The sequence below is a fragment of the Anopheles merus genome, chromosome 2L, assembly GCF_017562075.2.
Source record: "Anopheles merus strain MAF chromosome 2L, AmerM5.1, whole genome shotgun sequence".
NCBI lineage: Eukaryota > Metazoa > Arthropoda > Insecta > Diptera > Culicidae > Anopheles > Anopheles merus.
Genome location: NC_054083.1, coordinates 17,500,197 through 17,516,399, shown reverse-complemented (window position 1 = coordinate 17,516,399; position 16,203 = coordinate 17,500,197). Strand labels below are relative to the sequence as shown.

General features: G+C 42.9%; 1 protein-coding gene across 1 annotated transcript; it reads left to right on the top strand.

The window, feature by feature from the left end:
• The first annotated feature begins 13,371 nt into the window (after positions 1 to 13,371).
• Positions 13,372 to 15,152, top strand: LOC121594203 (zinc finger Ran-binding domain-containing protein 2-like). Its single transcript, XM_041917252.1, has 4 exons — positions 13,372 to 13,441; positions 13,518 to 13,697; positions 13,871 to 14,169; positions 14,245 to 15,152. Exons 2-4 carry the CDS (start codon positions 13,609 to 13,611, stop codon positions 14,886 to 14,888), a joined length of 1,032 nt encoding a protein of 343 aa, XP_041773186.1. The 5' UTR covers positions 13,372 to 13,441; positions 13,518 to 13,608; the 3' UTR covers positions 14,889 to 15,152.
• The last annotated feature ends 1,051 nt before the right edge of the window (positions 15,153 to 16,203 follow it).

Below are 16,203 nucleotides of genomic sequence, written 5' to 3'. Positions count from 1 at the left end.
GTACGTGTCCAAACAATATAATAACATGTTAGTGTGTTATTTTCGCTATGAAAGTCTTCTAAGCATTGACGCATTTGATTTTGATCTGCAAAAGTTCGCGCTTGCGCGCAGCTGATTGAAATAGCTGTTTTTTTTTCTGTTACTAGAAAGATTAGAATCCAACGCGACCGATCTTGTAGCTGCTGCTGCCTTTACCAAAAATCAGTAGAGATTAGCGCCCCAGAAAACACGTACATCGTTTTATATCTTTAAAAGCTTAACCGAACCTGTTTGAATTAAAAACTTAACCAAGTGTGCGACTCACTTAATTGATGTGTAAAAGCATTGTAAAACCACCAATAACTACAAGTCCTTTCCAACGGCCTACACAACCGCCCATTCACATCCGTTCGTTGTACACATTACGGCAAATTAAACTCGCCGAGATGAAGGAGATAAAAAACACCCACTGCACTGATACGCATGACAACTGATTCACTTCATTTCCATTTTCCTGCTTGCATTTACCACGAACGGGCTCGTTTTTCTCCCTAACAGCTCCGATCCATGTACGCACATAGCTGGTAGAAAGAAGAAGACAAAAAACACGCAAAAAAATACGCACAATGACACTTACTGCACACACACGCTTGGTGAGAATTCCAATTCCGTACAGTGGGTTGACGTCCCTCAAACACTCCGCACACGCGGCCCCGCCACTCCTATTATGCTATTTCATATTTCATAATCATTTTGTGCTCATCAGCGCTGCCACGTGAAATGAAGAACTCGTGTATGCATTATTATCTCATCACTTTATTACACTCCAGTTGCACTGTTGCACCTGCAGTAGTGCCGCACGTGTGTAGAGTTCTCGTTTTACCCATTCGTTATTTTTTTTTTTTGTAGCACCGTCCTAGCACACGTACACCATGTGCAGCGAGTCGTGCTTGCCATTTTTTGTCACCGAGGGAAAAGCGAATTAAAGGAAGAAGTATTAAAAAAAAGGAGGATGGACGGGAGATGAAAAACAAATGTAGATACAAAAACGGAGGAGAAAAAAAATCATGCTGAGCGGTGGAATCAAAAAGAAGCGACTGCTAAAATCGTGTAGCGAGTGCAGAGGCGAGGAGGCGGGTAGCAGCAGCACGAGCAGAAGGCAAAAGGATATAAATGAGACCAATTATCCTTTCCCGGCTTTTCCGACCATTTGTACTCTCTCTCTTTTCTTCCCTCCGCTGCACAATCCATTCATTTGACGTGCGTCTGTACGTGTGTGTGTGCTGTTCCGTTGTTATTGTTGTCCCATATTTTCCATTTATCACTCGCTTCTCGAATCTTTCCGCCCCTAGGATCGTGCCGAGTGTGTGTGTGTGTGTGTGTAGACCAACGCGCGGCCGGTTGTTTTGCCATTCAATTGCTTCCGGATGCAATGTTTTCCCTCTTCTTTTTTCTCCATTTTCTGTCGCCTGTTCTCTAGCTGCACACGCGGGTTAGTTGTGTGTGTTGCGTGTGCTTTGTGAGTGTGTGTGTGTGTGTTTTTAAATCTCTTACTCACTTATTTGTCACGTCACAGCTTCCAACGTACGCGCGCGTCGGTCGTACTCAGAATTAACAGCGTTTCACATTTTGCGGTTCCCTTTTTTCGTTGCACCTTCGGTCCTACTGGCGCTGCGATACGATGAACGCAATAAAAGTAGTTTTTGTATGCCCAACCCCAGTCAAAGCCGCCCCAACCGGTACCGGAAAATGCCGAGCTGGTGGTGGGTGGAATCGCGCTTCACTTTTCACACAACTTCAAACCTCCACGCTCCACCTCCTCACGCGAACTCAGCGGGGGAGCGGCAAGTTTTCCTTTCACGTCGAACTACCCAAAGCCCAATGCACCGTTGCACCGATTCGAATGAACTGACAACGGACTGATATCCCACCACTTGGCGGGTTGGGTTGGTGATATCGGACGACGCTGCGATAATACTGTACCGGCCATAGCCAAATCCGATCTGAATTTTGTAACGAGCGCACGGGATATAGATACTGTGTGTGTGTGGTGTGTGTGTGTGTGTGTGTGTGTGTGTGTGTGTGTGTGTGTGTGTGTGTGTGTGTGTGTGTGTGTGTGTGTGTGTGTGTGTGTGTGTGTGTGTGTGTGTGTGTGTGTGTGTGGTGTGTGTGTGTGTGTGTTGTGTCCTCCTAGTCGCTTGCCACCTTCATATAATACCCCGTATGTATCCACTTATGTACTGGCTGGCTACAGTTTTGGAGCCGGTGGACCTCTGCTGGACCGAGAAGTGTTGTGCTGTGCCGAGTACTGCAATTCACATAATTATTCAAAAGTACGAAACCGAAGAGCAATAAAAATCATCATCTCTCGCTCGAGTATCATCCGACCGTCCCGACTCCCGTGCCCCAAACTGCTCCCAGCGGTCCTCCTCGGCCGGGACTGTTCCGGGAAGGACTGGCGTACACACTCGAGAAACTGTTGAGCAAACACATGGACTCAACTCGTTGCTCGCTGCACACTTCATCACACCAGCCAGTGCGTTGCTCCTCCTTGCCTCCTCCTGAGTGCTTGCGTGTGTATATGTGTGTATTTCTGTGACTCGGAAAGGGGTGAGAGAAAGGTCAACGGAGGCACAAAAGGTGGACAATTATTTCCTCCTCACACTAGCACTGGGGGATGTGTAACTGTGGCAGTGGTGCCATCGAGTTGAACAGTGTCAGGAGTGCGCATCATGTGCTTCGCTACCTTCCGTAACCGGGTATTCTATTTCCATACCTGCACAGGAAGTGGAAATTTAAACGGGAAAAATAACGTTTCAATAGCTCATCCTAAATTTTAAACGCTTTGCGTGAAGCTGGACGGTACATTTCAGCGAGCTCTCCACAGATCCCCAAAATTAACAATACTTATCACTTCTGCGAGCGGCTGCTATATGTGTGTCACCGCTCTTTGCACATGTTTAACGATGCGTATCAATCTCGTTTTCTCGCCCATATGCTGGTGTAGGTGTGCGTGTGCTGTGTGCCTGCAAAGGACGGAGCACGGTGGTGGAGCCCTTAAAGGACGAGCAGACAGGCAGGCTTGCGGTATGACGAGATACAAACAGTTGCGATGATGATACAGAGCCATGCCTTCTAACACGGTCCTCCCTCCCAATACATAGGTACGATCCCGTACTGTCGTCTGAAGCTGCAATCACGACCGTCGGGGCGGGAAGGGTTTACGGGGTTTTCGGGGTGGAAATAATAAAATCAGAGTGATAGCCGTGGCAGATCCGTCCTGTGCAGCGGCAGTGCGGCGCGATGGCGGCAATGCAAAGTGATAATGTACCTTTTCAGCAAAAAGGATGAATGCTCCACTGGTACTACGGCTTCGGTAGCTCGGCCGGGCCGGGTGAGCCGGCACGACGTGCGCTTTTAACGGCGACTGGCACCAGCCGCTTAATGCTGGCGATGATGGTGAAGTTGAAATGACAGGCAGAAAGAAGGTACCAAGCACAGACACCGTCCTTGTGCGGTGGAGGATGCACACATCGTCACTCACTCACTTTCACTGTTGCCATCCCGCACTGTATGTGTTTGAGAAATTAAGCCGGTGCTTAGCAATCCTTCCCCGCGCAATCCACGTCCTACCATTACTGCGTCCCTGTAGTGAGTACTTCATGTACTCCAGCGGAATTAAAAACACTTTCCCAACAACGTCCAACTGCCAACTCAAGGCATGCTTGATGTGCGCATCAGCTTAGCTCGATATTCACTCCTTCACTTCACACACACACACACACACACACACTTACTGTATTCCAGCCAATGTTTCCACTGCGAGTGAACCAACAATTCCCGCGCTGCAATTGCGCCCAGAGACCTGGCGTACACCAACACGGTACACGTCCTCGCGCTACGAACGCCAACCGCCAACTATATCATTTCAAATAGAATCATATCCTCTCCAGCGCAAGAATCCTTTCGGAATGATACATGATATATAAACAAATTTCCATCATGTGTCTGTGTACGAGTCGAGCCTGCCGTTCCATCCTGCCGACCACCCCACGCAGGGGGCGGCAAAAACCTCCTCCACTTCAGGCGGAGCGCGCACGCGTTTTTGCCCATGCCGTGCCATGTCTCATATGGGTTTATATGTGTGTATGTATGTGTATGTGTGTATGTGTGTGCATGTGTTGGTGGGACTTCCCACTCCACCGAAAGGTACAACATACACACGTATGTGTAGCGAGATGACGCTTCTCATTCTCATTCACATTCTCGCATGTATGGCGACGGCCACGCGGCGTACGGATGCTCCAATCGCCATGTACACCGGTCGCCAATTTGTTGGAGTGCGATTGGAACGTGCAGCGGCTGGCGGGCATGGCAGGTGGATGTGCTGTGTTGTCATTCTCGGCCGGAGCGCAATCGGAGCATCATCGGTGTACGGTTGGCTCTCTCGGTGGGTCCCCCCGGTGCAGTGGGGCGTTCTGAAACAAGGGTGGCGCGGGTGAAAAGGTACCGAGCAAGAGAGCGCGAGATAGTGGAGGTGGTTCATCTTCAAAAAAGGATACATTAAGGATACACAGTACGGTAGAACGAGAGGAGCGTGATGCACAGTGCCGGTTAGATAAACAGCATCACACACGGGGAGAAACGGTTGAAAACAAACTGTCAGGAGATGATCTAAATCAATCTGAGAAGTTTAGATTGGTGCTTCGGATCAGGCAAACATTCTTTTTTGCAAGAAATATTTTTTAGTGAATTGGTTAATGCTATTAATTTTGTTATTATTATATCTGATGTCAAACTAATATTCCCAAGTTGTCGAACTACGCAATGCAAATAAGCACTATCCTGTCGGGCAAGAGCATGGTCAGGAAGTACATGCCCTAGTCACCATTAGAAATACTTTTTCTATTAGCAGCAACCTGATTCGACACGGTGGCCGGAGCATGCGTCAATCAAACAAACCTAAAAGATTTGCATCTTCTACACGAATGTTCCTTCAGGGCTCGTGTCCGCGGATAACCTTCTGGAGTATTCATGCTTGTTGTTGTTTTGAAATTTGTGAAGTCTTGTGGAGTTCGTAGTTAGGCACAAACATTGTCCGGAACTAAACGTCTCTAGATTTCGTTCCAGATGTCGTTTTCCCAAGTTATGATCGTCCCTTTAACTTCTCTACATGGTGGACACTCTAACACGTTGATAATATTGATATGAATGTCCCAAAATGGTCAAATTATTTTAAATTGTTTCTGCGCTACAAATACTTGACATGAACGACGGTCTTGTGTACTTGGAAGAACATTCAAGATACATTAGATTTATGAGAGCAAAATAAGTTTGTGCGTAATTGGTAGTGAGTTTTTATCGCGTTAGGCCTTGAGGACCTTGAGCTATAATCCAATTATTTCCAATTGAATAATTTTCAAAAAATACAATTGCCCTGTCGTGGTGTCTAGCCCAACCGTTGGTCACTGTATATGTGCACTCACATGTGGCTGATACCGAACACCAATGAAATCAATGGCTACGTTGATGCTGAGGCGAGGGGGGCCAATGATGATGATGCTGCTGATGATGGTGACGATACGTTTCACCGGTAGTATTCGATGATTCGTTTGCCTTCTCGTATTCATCGCTTGCTTTCTCCACACACAAACGATCTCGCTACTAGACGATTATCACCCAGTCACCCCGTTGCCGCTACATCTGCCACCCACCGCACAGAGGCACAACGTTCGCCTTTCCTGAAAATTCCCCCCCGAAAATAGTCTCATCCACCCACACACATATGCACATACGAAGCGGGCGCGCGAGAGATAGAGATGTTGTGAAAGAGATCTGTTCTCTGGCCCGATGGTGAAACTGAACCGAAACACACAGAGAGATAAATTGTTAGAATGTTACACATTTGTCGAGGTGAAAAGAATGAGGGGATAATATGATGATACTCTCCGCCACCTTTCTTCTCTTTTCCCTTCTCTGCTTCATGCGCTTTCTTCATACATTTACCAAAACGCACACATACACATACTAACACCCACACAAATAGACAAACTCACCGGTCCAACTCAGGGGGATGCCAAATGTAGCCGCTGGTGATGCTATCCTACTCGTGCGTTCGTTATGTACAGCGTGGAGCATTTATCGGGAATTCGTTGGTAAAATTTTATAAGATGGATAAGATGCGGAACTTGCGATTGGAGCTGCTTAGCAGGGTTGTTTGCAATTTGGTGAAGTGTTGTATTTTTGGCCGACCGAACCCTTGGATGAGCAGCGCATTAATCCTGGCTTACGGTGTTTGTTCCGGTTCGTATCCGGAAGGATGTTTACAATTGTTATTACAGCAGCAATTGTTTTAGCAATTGTTGCGTAAGATTTTATTGAAGCAAGAAACGACGTTGAAGGGCTAAACAGAATCTCGGCTCATTTTAGATATTTAGAGTTCATAATAGATCTTTTGATCTCTTGCTATTGAGGAAACGTTCATTGAAATTCGGTGTTGTTAATTTGATTTCGTAAATTCGAATGCTCAACAGGTAGATAATAGATATCTACAAGAAACAAATTAATACATATGTTTCTATAAAACATTGTTAATTGAAATTGTTAAACGTATAAATCTGTTAACATAAAAACATACATCATTATAAATGAATTGAGGTAATAAATTGAAATTTTTTTTAACAAAATACAAATTTATTGTGTAGTTTACCAAAACTTAATTTATGAATAAAAAAGGTGTTTAAGTTTAAACAACTAAAACTTTCAACAAATGTACAGAGTTTGGCAAAAAATATAGCAAAAAACCTAGAAATAATAAAAAATAATAAAATAAAAATAAGAACTACAACACAAGAGAAAGTGCGCCCCAAACCAATCTGGGTTAAAAAAAGAGAAGAAAGGTTCAATGATTTCTTCAAAAGAAAACGAAAACAAACACCAGTCTCATCCAGTGCGGTGCCGGGTCGTGCGGTAAGATATTCCAAATTTCGTTACCTTGCATTATTGACTCCGCTAGAAATTGTGAGTCCCCGTAGTGTTATGTACCGACGGGTCGGTCCTTGCTGCCGTACGTATGTATGTATGTATGTACACAACGCACGATTCGATAGATTGAGTTGAAGTTCTGCTGGGTATGGAGGATAGCGTCCCGAACGGACCGGCCGATAGAACCAACACACGAAACGGTACGAACGGTTAGAGGAAGATTTTTGGAATGGCGGGAGATTTGGAGATGAATGCTCACAGACCAAATACGACCTAGTGTCAGCTCTCGAGCCAAGCGGCAAGTGGGAAGAGGTATGCAAGGAACAGATCAGCCCTACCGTCCTACAGACCAACCGACCGACCGACCGACCGACCGACCGACAGGAGAGCAGACCAGGAAACCTTCGGCATCTACCCGTATGTGTGTGCGCGTATGTGTGCACAACCATCAAGATGTCGACATTATGTATCCATTTATCTATACGCGCTCTCGGTGTGCCTGTGTGTATGCTATGCTGGTACAACTGCGGACCCCGGACGAGCGAACAACAGCAGAACTGGAGGAGAGACAGAGAAGAAGATCAGAAATTTCACACATCCCACACGTACGGACGACAGACAGATAGAGCTTGCCGGACTCCGGTCCGCTTTTGGATACTGGTCCGCCCCAATTCCTCCCTATCTTCACCACTCCCCCCTCCTCCCCATCGCCAAAAAGGGTAAGCTTTCCAAACAAAACTTACCACTCAAGAGCCTTAGCAAACTGTGGCGAAAGGGACATGGTGGCTGGTGAAAAGATTGCTGCGTGAATTTGGCCTACGGCAAACACTGAGCGAGGCCAGACCATTTGATGATAGCTACTGCGGAGAGCACAACGAATGATAAGAAAAAACGCTTGAAATTCCTCAGCCCACTATCGGCCATCCGTCCTCGCAGCAACTCGCAGAAAGAAAGGATTAAAGACAGCGGTGGGGAAAACATCACGCACACGGAAGCGATTCCTCGATGGGACGGAATGGGCCCGTTGATAAGGAGGGCACGGACGGAATGAGCGTTGACGAGCAGGAAGGTGCGGCTAACTATATTTGCCAAGCATTATGCACTATGGATTAAAAGTATCTGCGCCGTTGGCCGAGTGACGAGCGAACAAATAGATTTCGTGCCTTGTGTGCCTAGTGTGGCCAGCTCCGTGCACCACTCGGCTTCGCTAGCATTCCGGCACCTGGTTGGCAAATAGTTCATTTGGTCTCCAAATCGGCAGCCGTCCATCACACCAAAGGGATACGCTAGGAGACGGTTCGTCGTCAGCCGTTTGTTTGTTTGTGCGCCTACCCTTATACCCAACACACATGGCGCGAACCGAAGGGGTGAGATGGGTCCCATTGCAATACACAGGCTCACACATAAGCCTTGGGCGCCCCTATGTATTCTGCTAATTTGTCCCGTTTGTTTGTGTGTGGGTGTGTGTGGATCCACCAGGAGAGCATTAGCAAACGTGAGGCATCATTTCGGCCGAGTACGTGTACATGGATCCCGTTGTCTTCATTCCAGCGGTGCGTTCCACCGCAAGACACCGATCCACCGATAAGAAACTCTGGCTATCGATACCATATAATTCGTTGACACTTCCTTTCGCCTTTCTTCCCTTTGCGCTCATCGGGCGCTTATTGCTTATTTTCGGTACAGCAACAGTATCCCCAAAACGGGGGGGAGAGATGGGGATGATTGTTATTAATGGTCGAGAAAAATCACCACCAATTATCGCTCGCAGTCGTTGGTGCTCACGTACGAGGGTTGGGAGTTTACGCTCTTCTCCTCGCTGGTAGCGTTTTGGTACTGGATGGTAGATTATAATAATCATGAACAATAAGGGATGGCAGTTTGCTAACCAGTTGCTTGTTTCGCCAGGGATGCGGGATCGGCGCCAGTCGGAGGAATACGAAAATGATACCGCTAAAAGTTTATTGTTAACGCGAATTTGATAATAATTTTCAGATCATCATCAACGGTGTGCTTCCAATAAAGGTTGATGGTGACAAAATAAAATAACTATGTGTGATGCGTCAGAAAACTATACAAAAAAGTATGAAAAGCCGTAATTGAATTATTTAAAAAATCTATTACTCTCGCTGTGGCAGGGAAATCCGATCGTCTGTTTGATAAAAGGATAGACTTATACTATAGAGGACGTTGCTGCATTCCTATCGTCATTTTCATTCCTAAATACAAATTTCGCTGTTGTAGTATGGTTAAAAATATGTTAAAAATGTCATATAATAAAAGAAATATTAATTTTTGTGAGATATGAGTATGATAAAAATATGGAAGCAATTGAATGTTCCCCGCGAGTCGAATTATCCGTGACTATCTTTTTTTTTAAGCATAAGACTGTAACTTATAACAAACATTGATAATGATCAACCATCAGTTGTTCGACTTACACAAAGAATTATATTTTAGATATTTGTACTGAGTTTATATTAATTTGTATTTGTACTGAAAATTAAATTCTTTCGTCAAATCGTTCCTCTCTTGGCCTTACTAAAGAGCCAAATATGGCCTAGATCAAAATGTCTTTACGAACTCAATTTCTTATGTCGTGCAAAACAAAGGTTTATGCAACATTCTGAGTGGTTGAAAAATTGCCACAATGAAAGTGATTTTCCAAAACTATTGCTATGTATTGTAATTTAACTAAATACTAGCTGGCATCGCGAAAGAAATGGTTTAAAATTAACAGTCGTTAAAAATTAACCAGAGTCGTTAAAAATTACTAGAATTTGGCATCGCAAACGCATTGAGTTCATTTGTTAATTTTAACGACTGGTCCTATGCCGTCGTTAAACAAACGATTGTCAAGAGCAGCGGTCGGCAAACTTTTGAGACAAAGGGCCAACTTTAGTAAATGATCTAAAGCCGTGGGCCAAGAGAATGTGGTTTTTCTATTATTGTGATTTAATTAGAACATTTAATTAGAAAATTTTAGAAACAAAATAATTGGTTAATGATATCAAGCAATCCGATTGTTATTACAGGGTTTACCTAGCCAATCGAGCGTCGTCAAAGCGTTATCGGTCGCCGTAAATACTTTTTCGGGCGACGTAAACCCTCAATTGGGCATTGTGATTTCTATTCGGGCCTTTTGAAGTTTGTGGTCGTCGTGTATACCCGTTTCGGCATTTTGGTCGCCAACATCTTGGCACTATTAGGCAACAATCAAAGCATCGAAAGAAATCCCAGATTCATTTTTGAGGTTCCAAAAGAAGCTGAAATGAAGACAGAGGGACAAGTGGCTACATTACTGCGTTAGCTGGATCGGGAGATCGATGCAACCCACCAAAAAGTAAAATCCCAAATAGCCAGCTCGTACTTTATAGCTGATTTAGGGCTGTTTAACGAAAAATCGTTCCGATGTCGTACTTTGTGGCTGATTAAGAGATAGACGGTACTTTGCGGAACTATGGAGCTTTTTAACAGGCACATGGTACTCTTTGGAACTTTGCGGCTGATTAGCACTATGTGTAGGGTTCATGATGGAACTTGAAGGCTTGTTAAGAAAGCGTACTGAACTTGGTGGAACTTTATAGCTTTTTAATGCATGACATCGGTACAAGGTGGCTCTTGTCAAAGTGTCAAAGACGGACGCCGGCAATAATCTCATTGCTGCTGCACAAGTTTGATTCGTTAATTGAAGAATGAATATTGAGTGAAGTGATTGATTGAGTGAAGTGAATTATCAGTAAATTATGCAAAATTTTGTGTAATTCATCAATACAAAGGATTTAAAAATATACATATGTGTTTAAACGAAACAAATCTTGTTGTTTATTTCATCGATGACGCTTGCTTGAAAATAAAACACAAAGAAAAATAATCCCTGGCATCGTGGCATAAGGAAGCTGCTTAGGCGCTGTTTGAAAGACCCACATAGAACTTTGATGCTGTTTATCTACTGCAAAAGGCGAATTAGAGCAGCGATCTTTAGCGTGCCTAAATGAGCTGCTTAAGCAATTCTGGCTATTTGGGAACCCACTAGGAATCTTTGTATATTGTCCAACAAAAAAGTTTATATAGTTTATTTCCAATTTAACTTATTCAATTTAATTTATTTAATTTATTCTCAGTAATGCATAGTTATAATACAGTGAATCCTCTTTTATTTGAGACCTCTCCAATTTAAAAACCACTTCTTATTCGAATATTTGTCACAGTCCCTTCATTTTCAGTACATTTGTGGATTTGTGAATTTCAGTGTCCCTCTAATTTGGAAAACCTCTAAAATCTGTACCCTCATTATTTGTGTACGGTGTTGCCATGATTATTGAATGATGTATGCTCCAATCTACAATCGTGTTCAAAATTTTCTATAACAAAAGTCAAGGTTGCATACTAAATGTTCTGTCTCCCAAGTGCCACAAATCCACTAAACGACCAATAAACGGGTTCTAAACGACTCAGGCTATCAACCTAAATGGAATATAGAAAGACTTCGTTTAGCAGACGGCAAATGACTCATGCATTCTAAAAATAGCAAAAAGCTGGTGGCGCCATCTGTTTGTGGGATACCCAACCAGTGCGAGCTTCCTCGTTTGGAGAGCTTTCTCATTCCTTCTGTAATGTTGTATGGTTTTACAATGAAGTTATGCATCGTTAGAACTAGAACAGCGATACGATTATTTAAATACTAAACTTCAATGGAAACCACCAGCACTGAAGCAAATGAGATTAGAGTAATGGTCGTTGGTGTTGATATCCACGTATCTGACCACACAACCATTCATATAGATTTTAGCACGGGAAATTAGAAGGCAATATGAAGATGAAACTAGTCAAAACACATTGCAAGAAAAGGACAGCAATATAATGATGAGTTGTAATACGCCATCTATTGAGCAAACCAATGAAGCTATGGCGGTTTCGTTTTTTTTCTATGGATATTTGATTTTCCAGTCGTTTAAGCTTAATCTGGGGCGCTTGGGCTCTCTCTCTCTTGGTGCTGTTGAGAAATGACAGTTCAATGCAAAGGTGGCATTGCATTATGAGGAGGATATTAAAAAAAAAACGGTTGTAAAGTACATTGTCATAACAAAAACTCTGTAAATCATGACAAATTTTAAATGTTCTCATTGGAAAAACATGAAATTAATAAAAACTGGGTTTTTTTTTTGTTATCAAAAAATAAGAAAATTTTCCAAAATCTAATCAAGAATTGGTGATAAAATACATCATTTGATTCATTATCCGTGTTATTCGCTTATCCGGATGTACATACATAAATGAACTAAACTGTACATACATGAACTAAATTCAATCAGAAATCATTATTATTCAAGTATATTTTGGCTGTAACCGTTCAAATAGACATAGAGCGACAAAATCCAAGGTATGGGAATGGCAAAACATTTGAAGTTTAAAAATCAATCAAATGTTGAGGGGAAAATACAGGTACAGTAGAACGTCCATTATCCGGGGGCGGATTAACCGTCGGGCGGCTTAACCGTGCGCATAAATGTGACAGCTGCTCAAACATGCGGCGAAAATTTGCAGCGATAGTCAAGTAGGCAACCAATTTTGTGTGCAGCTCTGTAGTGTTTAGTGGTATTTTCGGAATTAATTTTTGTTCATAAACAGTTACTAAACCTATAGTTATTGATTAACATAATATTCTACTAACAATGTGAATTAATCATAAAACTAATGAATTTTACAATTTTTATATGAATTTGACATTTCTTGTCCGATTATCCGTGCAAATCGATTAACCGGCAACCGTCCAGTTCCGAGCTGCCCGGATAATCGACGTTCTACTGTATTCTCCAATATACGCTATTCATACAGACCGGATGCAATAGCGTATCTCAAATATTAGCGTAAGTCGAATTTCGAGGTTTTCAGTCAATTTATAGAAAATTTTCGTATAATTTACCACTAAAGGTGACTGGTTTTAGCCACTAAATTAGTTAGTTGATCTGATTTTAACTGAAGATTACAATTTTATACCTTGTAAAATGGTTTTTAAAATTCGACAAAAGAGGAATTTATTTTGAATTTGACATTCAATGTGTAAAATTAGTTCAATTTGCTCAAAAAACTGTCAAATTTAGAAAATAGCGTACATCGAAATCGCGTATATAGAGTATGGCGTATATCGGGGAATACCTGTATCCAAAATAGTTATGAATTTTATTATTTTTGTTATGATATTATGGTCTAATAACGATGTTTTCACACCTTCTGCTTAGCATATTATACCAATTTTGTTTTGAGCTGTCATTTCTAAATAGCACGGATATTCGGAAAACTGGATAAAATGTACCCGGTTAAGTAGCGCGCCATGGAATGTTACTTTTCAATTCTCCTCTGAAGAAAAAATCAAGGTTGCTCACCCCTGGCATTAACCTATTTGACATTTAGGCGTCAGTGTGTTGTTGACAGTGACTGACATCCAGAAAAATCGTGAGGCTCGATTTTATCAAAAGTATTGATGAATAGATCATAAACAATTTACAGCTTACGACGGAAAAGTGTTGCTCAACAGGCATTTAAATTTTCAGCAGGATTTCCTGATCCGACACAGCACACGGCAGGTAAATTGCGTCGTGCATCCCCTTCTCCCTCGGGTGGCAGCGCGGAAAGGTAAATGCAATGAGCAGTGCCGGATACACCAAAACCGAATCGGATGGAAAGCGACCATCCAGTAATAAGAATGGCGATTGGACTTGTCCGGAGCCCGAGTAAGCAAACCCCCGATGGCAATTTATTATTCTCAAAGCACAATTGAAGACTATTTTGGGATCTAACGTTTTTGGCCTTCTCCATGCACCCTTCCGTAAAATGGCTTGCGCCAAAACTGTGGTGTGGCAACGCGCCATTCGCACCACTGCATCGCACCGTCCGCCGTGATTAGTTGTAAGAATCTTAATTTTGCCCGAAGAAACCAGTGTAACCGTTGCGGCAAGGAGCGTCCCAACAGCGGTTCAAAAAATGGATCCACGGCTAGCGACTCCGACGGGGGCGGTAGCAGTAGCGCCGGGGGTAAAAAGAAAGTTGGCACCGAAATCGGCAAGGCAGCTGCCGAGAAGTCGCGCGGTCTGTTCAGCGCCGAAGACTGGCAATGCAATAAATGCGCTAACGTGAATTGGGCTCGACGGCACACATGCAACATCTGCAGCGCTCCACGGTTTTGCGACGTGGAGGAACGGACGGGTAAGCATATATGAAGGCTAGGGAACGGATGAATGGAATCAAACTGTTTCGTCCGCTTGTGTGACCACTTTACAGGCTACGGAGGAGGCTATAACGATCGTGGCGTTGTCGAGTACAAGGATCGCGTCGAGTCTGACGATGAGTACGATGAATTTGGACGTCGGAAGAAACCCAAAGGAAAACCGAAGGAATCAAGCGCCCGTGCCGCACAACGACGGCGGAGCACCGATTCCGATGAGGAGGCAAGCCAGAGAAACAGTACGCGAAAAGAGCAACAGAAACGTAGACATCAGGACGAGGAGTCCGATGACGATGGTAACGAGGATGACGACGAGGATGAGGACGACGAAGACGAAGGCGATGAGGATCTTTCCAAGTATAATCTGTGGGGATCGGATGAGGAAACTGCTGCAAAGCCAGCATCTAAGATTTCAAACCCTGCCACCAACCACAGCAAGCAACAAACTTCTCACCACCGCTCACGATCAATTTCACGATCGAGGTCGCGCAGTCCAGATCGCAGCAGGCGGTCGAGTGATCAACGTTCTTCTTCAAAATCGACCGCCTCGTCGACTAGTCACGGACGATCCGATTCCAAGCGCTCCAGTGCGTCCCGTCGCCATGGCCGGTCCAGATCACGGTCGTACTCACGCTCGCGGTCACGATCCCGCTCGCGATCTCCTCGATCCTATCGACGCAACAAGGACAGGCGACGTTGAGGCATCTCGTGTTGTGCTTGCTGTTTTGCAGAGCAAGGCTCAATATTGATGGTGAATAAATGTATAAATTTTAGAGCGAAATGTTGCTATGTTTGTCGTAAGTGTCTTTTGTGTTCTTTAACAATGGCTTAAAGAATGAAATGTGCACAATAGTTGTTTCGAGCAAATCGAAATGCATCACAATTACACTAATTGTAACAACAAACAATAAAACAAAAATCAGCTTTTATTAACTGAATGTTCCCAAAGCAATCGTATACTCGCTGTTTCATTGTTTGCCGCTAGCACCAAACAATTGCTTTACACTACTATGTATTGATTTAACACAACATCCCTTCCACATGTCCCAGCTTTATCCTACGATACCTCATCGGAAATTATACTGTCTCAAGGCAGATTAGAGAGAATTTAAAGGCGCTTAGGAATAAATGCTTATTTGTAAATGTTGTTTTTTTGCGAAATCTATCGCTTAGAAAAATAATTACTATGGTTTTGCTCCTCACTACAAGCTGTCGCTCGTTGTAAAAGAATTTAGCCATTATTTTCGAAGATTGAATCATTGATTGGCCGAAAAGGGGAACACTGAATCTCTTATTCTTAATTGATTGTTTTAAAATATCGACGCAGAGTTTCCCAACGTGTATTTGTGGCAAAAACACTCTCGAACTCTATTGACTCCTCCGATCTGCTGGCCAGAGTAAACATATACCAACTGGAAACTGAGGAAGAAGAAGAAAAAGAACAAGCAAAGACTTCAAAAGGCGACAGTATAGCTCTGATGAACCATTGCTTTTCAATTCAACTCAATTCAATTATTTATTAATATGTGTGCCTTTCAGTTTCCACTCATTTCCCATAATAACTAAGCTATCCTTAACTATTCTATATTAATTAGTCTATCCTATTACTGATTTAAGAAGTACTGAAAATAACATGATTGCACATGGTGAAGAGGATCTTAAACGAAGACGGAAAATTTACAGGGATATGTGAAAATCAAAAGTGTATTTTGATTATTGTATTTATTGTGTATGTATTTTGATTATTTTGATCATCGACTCTTTTAAAAATCACCTTAGCTCTTTTTAATCATCCCGACTCTTGATTGTCCAAAATTGTTCATAATAGTATAGGATAATTTTTACGTTGCTTAGGTCACATAAGAGACCAAGCAGATTAAAGAAATACATGTTCATTAATTTGAAAAAAAAATATACATAATTTTTTGAAATTGAATCTTTCGAGATTAATGAATCCTTTGAAATTTATGAATTTTTTGAGATTCTTGAATCTTTCGAGTTTCATGAATCTTTGA

Coding starts and splice junctions, on each gene's coding strand:
- LOC121594203 (XM_041917252.1), top strand. CDS start 13,609: ATGAGCAGTGCCGGATACACCAAAACCGAATCGGATGGAAAGCGACCA. Junction 13,698..13,870: donor TGGACTTGTCCGGAGCCCGA/GTAAGCAAACCC, acceptor CGCCGTGATTAG/TTGTAAGAATCTTAATTTTG. Junction 14,170..14,244: donor CGACGTGGAGGAACGGACGG/GTAAGCATATAT, acceptor ACCACTTTACAG/GCTACGGAGGAGGCTATAAC.